The sequence below is a fragment of the Lagopus leucura genome, unplaced genomic scaffold (assembly GCF_019238085.1).
Source record: "Lagopus leucura isolate 7727_CA_CO unplaced genomic scaffold, USGS_WTPT01 151-3_obj-0_obj, whole genome shotgun sequence".
Lineage (NCBI taxonomy): Eukaryota > Metazoa > Chordata > Aves > Galliformes > Phasianidae > Lagopus > Lagopus leucura.
Window position 1 is genome coordinate 6,728 of NW_024963078.1, and position 7,603 is coordinate 14,330.

General features: G+C 39.0%; 1 protein-coding gene across 1 annotated transcript; it reads right to left on the reverse strand.

Annotated features, from left to right (window-relative positions):
- Positions 1–5,640: 5,640 nt before the first annotated feature.
- LOC122190964 (ubiquitin-protein ligase E3C-like) lies at positions 5,641–7,255 on the reverse strand. The gene has a single exon (XM_042891148.1). It carries the CDS (start codon positions 7,204–7,206, stop codon positions 5,641–5,643), a length of 1,566 nt encoding a protein of 521 aa, XP_042747082.1. The 5' UTR covers positions 7,207–7,255.
- Positions 7,256–7,603: the final 348 nt, after the last annotated feature.

The following is a 7,603-nucleotide window of genomic DNA, read 5'->3' on the forward strand; positions in this document are numbered from 1 at the left end:
TGCTGTGACAACAAAATAGGGATAAAAGCTTCAGGGAAGCAGAAATAATTCTTCTCCCAGTGCCTCTCAGAGAGCCTCACAGAGCATCCAGAGCTTCTTCCTCACCATCACTCATGCAGAGCTGCATGAGGCTGCTTTTCCCAGCCCTACCAAGGGCTGAACAGTGTGAATTTAAGCAGTAGATAAATCAACTGACACCACCCCATAATTCATGTATTCTGATGGGAGTTGTTCTGTCCTTGGTGCTCCCTAGGCAAGTGATGCCCACTGTGGAGGAATCAACAGCAAGGCAACTGTGATAATATTATTGCATGAAGATCATTATTGATAAGTCAATTCAAACACTTAGTTTCAAAGCCTTCATATTTGCTCTTGAAGGCTGAAAAGTGCTGGTGCAGTGTGATTTACATGGTCTGTAGTTTTTCTGCAAAGAAATATGGGGTTTTACACTTTATTTGCAATTATGGTGCTGAAGGGACTGGTTTAATACAAGTAATTCAGTGATTATACATATTTGTTCATCTTCACCACTCATTTCTTATATTGTGAACTGTCTTTGCTAAGACAGTTATTTCTCTGATTAATAAACAGCTAAACTATGATCAGAGATGTCATTTCTTGGAAGAAAGAACAAAATTATGACAGCGACAATTCACACTTGGTTAAATTAATGACTGCCAAAGTCATCCCCAGAAAGAGTGAGCTGAAAAGGAGTTGTAAAAAAGAAAGTACAACTTGATTGGATGGTGTGTGAAAAGCTCTAAGAGTCATCAAACATTATACTTCAACACTGCAGTGGAGCAAATAAAGGCTTAAATAGTTTCTTTAGCATCAGTAAAAAGGCTTTTACTTCAGCAAGGCTGAAGTCAATGCTGAGAGATATTTTTGAACTAGGAAATAACATGCTTACTGCTTAGCATGAGTAACAAGGACTTGATTTGAGCCTTAACTTGAGCATTTGCTATACTGAGTAGATTGAATTTTATTTGCCCATATGGCTCCTGCAGAGTTCCTACAAATACTCAAGAATGCCACAGAATGACATTAGCTTATTAATATCTGAGCAAAAAGTAATTCTGTCAGTTCAGCGGTGTTTTCTGGGAGATGTACATGTTCCCTAGCAATAGGTTGACAGAAGACTAAAATTTGTTTCTTAGCAGCCCTATTCAGTACCTGACAATGACAGAACTGGTTTAGGTAACAGACTGTAAGGTTCATGGCCATATCCTGTTCTTCTTTTGCAGAGAAAAGCCCTATTGACTTCAAAATAAGATTTGTACTTGGAACAACTGTATATATTGATTCTTCTTGATTAGTTCTCATAACCATATGCAGCCAGATCTATGTCTGCTATAACACGTGCATCCTTACTCCTGTCATTGTTTGTTGTGTAGATATCCCATGGATTTTGGCAGGATGTCTGTGTTTGAACTACAAGTGTGCCTGAAATAATTCTGTCTTTACTTCTTACAGTTTTGTTGTGGGGCTCTGAAAGGAAATCTGCACATACTTGTCCCAGGTTGTAATTCTGCACAATTACAGCAGAGATGAACTGACAACAAAAAGCCAGAATGCTGCTTTGTTTGTCTGCACCTACAGTACTTAACTAAAATTTGTACACTGTTCACAGTTGGTGGGGAAAAAAATATGGCTTTGTGGCCACCAAGAGCATTCTGTTTTGCATCCACAACCAAAACTGGCACTTCGTTTAGGACTAGACAAAAGGGGGAAAGGAAAACAAAGGCACATAAGGATCTTTTCCTAAATACCCGCTAAATACAAGTTAATCCTAATTGCATTTACATACAATCTATACAATAGTATTTATGTAATGTAAGTTTTATCAAAACCTCACAAGATTTTTCAGACTTTTTCAGATTTATTGGGATTACTAAAAACATTAATAAAGAGCATGCAAGATTGTCTTTGAGACGTCTATACAGTTCAGCTACCTTTAAAGGACTTCCTCTAGATAATATGATACAACTTCAGAAGCCTAAAGACTTCTGCTAAAAGAGGTCACAGCCAGAAAGCGATGTTAGGTTATATCATCCTATGAGTAACAGGTAAAGATCAGAAAAGATCAAAGGTTGTAACAAAGAGACTATCTATCTTAAATTATCTACCCAGGTTACTGAATTGTTTGTGGTTACTCCTTGACTCCTTGACTCTGCAAAGAGACTTTCATTTTTTATCTATCAAAGTTCTGGGTACTTAGGCTTTTTCACAATTGAAGATCTAATTGTGTAAGTTCTGCTGATTTAAAGTCAGCAATTTTTTTTCCCAACTGGAAGTGTTTGAAAATATCATCATTCTATTATATACATTGATGTGGCTAGCTTTTTTTTTTTTTTTTTTTTTTTTTAAGAAACATAATTAAAAAAAAAAATAAAACACCATCTCTTTTTCTGTATCTTTAGTAAGAAAATGATGAATGGGAAAATGCAAAATAGAAAAACAAAGGCTCCCAAAATGATGGAAGTGGCATTGTTAGGCTCTGTATTTTAAATTAGAAGTAACTGTTCTGAATGCATAAGCAATCAGACATCCATTTATTTCCTAGTAATAATCTGAAGCTCCACTAATTGCAGTAGAATCACACACAAAATGAACACTTCCTCCAAAAGCCAGACTTACTCAAATGAAAACTTCATGTTTTACGATAGTATTTTCCACATTAGATTTCTACTCATGGCTACGTCACTGTGGATAAACATGCATATATTTAAACATAGAAAAACATACTCTTTTAGTCTAAAAACTGAGCCACAGAAAAGCCACTAGACTGAATACAGATTATTTATGTGAATCATTAGTTAAACAGAGGTGAGAACCAAAAAAAGCATGAGTTGCGATTTCTATTTATAACATTCAAGTTTGAGTGTCATTTCTAAAGGTCTTTTTGTCACAGTCAGTTGCTCCGTGTTGTTACACATCAAGAAAAAAACTAGCTCAAAGGATAGCCTGTGTTGCTAACACACACCTAGTAAACATCCGGTCTTCACTTTCCTTTCAGTCATATCCTTTTTAACACTGAATAAATCTGGGCTAATACCTGTGTTTTTACCATTTGGGTCATCATACGATTTCCACTGGAAGATGTGCCAACATGTAGAAAAATATGGGATGAATATTCGGCAGATCTGAATGAAATTCTGAATACTCCCCATTTCACTTTGAAGACAGACAGCCCACTAAGACTTCCTGATGGACTTCATCCATGTGACTGAATGACTCAAACCAAGAATACTCATGTACATTATGTTAAACATCTGCACCTGTTCACATATTCAGGAACATATTTTCTATAAGCTACTAATAATCACTTGCCTAATGAAAAAATAATTTTGAGGCATTTAATTTGTCACATAATGAAAGCACCCATAATGTACGTCTCCATTTTAGAGTCATTTTACAAAACAATTTCATATTCAGAAGAAATTGCACTTCGATGAAAAGTTATACAGTGTGATCATTGCTGTAGCTAAGCTATAGAAAAAAATCTGTTAAAAATAACAGTCATGCTGCTAAACCATGTTAGCAATGAATGTGGGTTTTGACATGAATTTTAAGGAGTACCCTGTTTCTTCCCTAAACTCCTGCTTGAAATGTGCAGAGTATGATTTGTTCTCCACTTTCTCACTTTGGCTTTAGTCAGTTATTTTCCTGTTTTACATATGAGTAATTTGCCATAAAGTTTGAAGAATCTAGACAACAAGCAAGCACTGTGAGGAAAGGGAGAAATATTAGAAATTTCGAACTCACAGTAAGAATAAAATACTCATTAAGTGCCAAGACACTTCTGCTACATCTTCATTCACCCTCCTCCAGTGCTGATGCCTTTCAAAAAGCTGTGCATCACTAACATGTTCTCACCTGCAACAAATGTTTCCATTTAGCAAAACATCTTTCAGTTCATGCTCTTCATTATGCCCTTAATAAAGACAATCTCAAAATGAACCTTCCGTGACTCTCTCTCATTTTACTGTTTTGCTACCCTCTGCTGGCTTTCTTTTCTCAGTCACATTAAACCGAATCTGCTGATACTCACTTTGAAAGCTTCTTGTTAGGTAATTTCTGAAACAGTGCTTGGGGCTGGGAAAAAGGAAGAGTGAAGCTAATAAGGTGGCACTGAATTCTTTCATCACTAGTGACGTGAACAGGGATCTTCATCCAGATCACCAGTTTTGATGACATTTCTTAAAATAATGAACTCCAAGGCATGGTGTCATTACGCCTATTCAGCTCTCCTATGCGATGCATATTCTTTGAGTCTCATAGTAACCATGCCCATATTTCTGACCTTTTGAGTGAAAATACAGAAAACCTCTATGCATATCCACATCATTCAGATGAGCATTCCACATGCCCTTGATCTCCACATTCCTTCAAATCATTCCTTTTCCCACTCATTATTCACTATCTCAGGAAAAGAAAAAAAAAAGAAAAAAAAGAAAAAAAGAAAAAAAGAAAAAAAGAAAAAAAGACAGTGGGCATGTCATAGTAAATCAGGTAATTTTGACTGATTTCCCAATGCAAAATTGCAGGGTAAAAACTATAGTTTGCAGCTGCATATTCATCACACTTGAAATCCCAGGTAAAATCATTTCTCTACAGCGTGTGGCTGTTCACAGAAATGTGCAGTTATCCCTGAGACTCTCATTATTGAGAAGAGTTGTAAATTGTGGAGAGGTCAGTGAAAAGCCACTGATATGATTAAAGTGGGCTGGAGGCACTGACTTATGAAGAAAGATGAAAAGATCTAAATAAACACGGACTGGCTGTGAAATGCTTAAAAGGTATCAAGATAGCCATTAACAAATAGCTGAAGGATATGAAAACTAAGGAGGAAAAAAAAAAAAAAAATAAGATATCTCAGGTAGCATTAAGGAGAACAGACAAAAGTAATGAGATGAAAATTAAGAAAGGAAAATCTTAGCCAAATGTCTGGAAGTGCAATGCTTCACACAGTGAGGCACTACCCCAGGGATAATGAGACAAATAGAGCTGGATATACAAAACTGAACGAATTGTACAACAGGGATTAACCCTGCCTTTACAAAGTGGTAAGCCAAAATGTACAAATAGGTCTTTATCACCTCCAGCATCTCTGAATTACTGCTGAGATAGCTTAGCTATTAATGGAATTCCCTAGTGGACAACGCTGCCCACATCCTGCAGAAAGTCTGTGAACAGTGCAGTTTCCGAAGATAAGAACTCTGCAAACAAAGCAGCTTACAGCACTCCCCAGAAATGCTCTGCAAAAGAGTGAAGCAAACTCGGTGTTTTCTGAGTCCACTGAAGTTACTGCAGTGGTGATTTCCAGAAGTTTTGTGTTCATTGCAAACTGCCATGCCACAGAGCAGACATGCAGTTCTGGCTCGGGTAGACTGCTGGAAACCTCAATTGTTACCAATCTGCACACAGCCTGATTGTCCTGTTTGGCTACCAGATATGGAGTAACTGTGAACAAACTGATGAAGACATCAAATGTTCCAGAATAAAATTTTCAGGAGGAAAAGATGAGCCTATTAAAATCACATGCAAGATAACTCCTTGTATGGCAATTAAGCAACTAGAGTCAGGACAATTTTTACCACTTCTCCTTACCAGGAGGAAACGTAAACTGTTCTTTTCACTTCAAGGAAGAAGGCATAATTGAATAGAAATAAGTGAATGACTAAACAAAGAACTAAACAGGTAGAAGAGAGGGATAATTCGACTAGAGTCTTCTAAAGACATTGGAGAACCTCTTGAAATCACTTGAAGAAGTGGTACCATAGACCCTGTAATCATTCGTGTAGTCATTGAAGATATCAAATACCAAAGATGCCTCAGGAATCTGGCATTAAAGGCTAAACTGTAAAGGAGCCTGACTTTTGGCACCATCATTCGGTGTTGCACCATTAGCGTGTGGCAGATTGATGCCATCAAGGTAAAGACCTCTTCACTAGCTGAATCTCTCCAAACCATATTCAACAGAGTGTTTGTCTGCTGCTTTGTATCCAGTTTCTTTAGACACTCCTCAGTAATGTACTGAACTGATATTCTCCCATCACCTGGTGTAGTTGTCATTTCACTGATCTCTTCATCCTCATCTTCAGAATCACTGTTTGCATCTTGACAATTTGTACCAGCACTAGATACAGGCAGCTGAGAGAGAAAAGCCTGGAGTACCCTCAAATATACAAGCAGTCCTTCTTCTGAAAGGGATCCCAAATACGTTTCTCCAACTGTTAGCACGAAGTAAAAAAGCCATGGAGCTTGATCACTTTTTCTTGAACATCCATTTTCTGCTAATAATAGTGCATTCAGAAAGAATTCATAAGGGAAAACGATCTGCACATCAGCCAGCGCTGGAATGATGAAATGGAATATCTGATCTGTGAAAGGTGCTGCCACAAACTCCTCTGTGAAGGCTGCAAAAATCTGTTGTCTTGCACCTTCTGGACAGGAGCTGTATGTAAAGTGCAATGGTTTCAGAACATTCTCCAGAAGTATTTTTGCAAGAGGGACTCGAGAAACATCAGAATACTCAATACTTGATGGAAGCTTACTATTAATTAACAAATAAAGCGACTTGTAGTAGCCTTTCTGAATCATGTAGTGCAAAATTTGTTCAATTAGTGATGTTACATAGCTGACATCTTGTAAAACAGGTAAATATGTATTCTCAGATGAAAATACCTCAAGCATTCTCATGGGAAGTGCAACATTCAGACTGTCGTCATTGCAGTTTTGCAATAGCCTGCAACACAACCCCAACAGTCTTTTTATTTGGAATAAGCAAGTAAGTCGGTCTGGACCATCCAATTGCTTAACAAACTGAGAACTCTGTTTAATTAAATTCTGACACAGCCATATCAAACGCTTAGAATCCTCATTCTGTTTATAGAAAAAGAGTAGCTGACGAACTAGAAGAGTCAAATTAGCTCCATTAGCTGTAGAAAAGGTTCCTCCAGTTTGGGCCAAATTAGCACAGCGATCAAATTCACTTCTCTGGGTAGAGTACTGATGATTTCTGTCTCTATAACCCCTTACAAATGATTGGATTATTATTGCATTTTTCAGCCTTCGCCTTTCTTCCTCTCGTTTTCGCCTTTCTTCTTGAGTGCGATGCAGGAGCGAAGCCTTTTCCTCCTTCCTACTCGCTCCTCCAAGAGACACCTTGGGCCTTGTTTTGAAATCCCCTTCAAAGCTGAACATGTTTACCGCTTATCCCATCTAGAGCGGGACCCGGCCCGGAGCGGACACCGCCGCCAACGCCGAGCGGAGGGACCGCCGCGGCCCGGGGGAGCCGCGAGCCCCCGGCTGGCAACCCGCGGCCGGCGAGCCCCGCGCCGCTCCCCCCCGTCCCTCCCCCGCCCCGCGCCCTTCGCTCCCCCGGTCGCCCCCCTTCTGACCGGCGGCCGCGGCTGCGCGTAGCGGGAAGGAGTTTCTGCCCAGAATTCTGCCCAGGCTAAGACAAGAAAGATCTCCCTGTCTTTCAGTTCTTGCATGTCCACTTGCAGACACTGACATCTCCAGCTGCGAGAGATTTTAGTCCTCTGCAAGACTGTAAGTACTCAGAGAATGAAACCTGACCAATTGATAGACTGATGGT

What these genes read in the sequence shown, in the direction of transcription:
- LOC122190964 (XM_042891148.1), bottom strand. Translation starts at nt 7,206, where the DNA reads ATGTTCAGCTTTGAAGGGGATTTCAAAACAAGGCCCAAGGTGTCTCTT.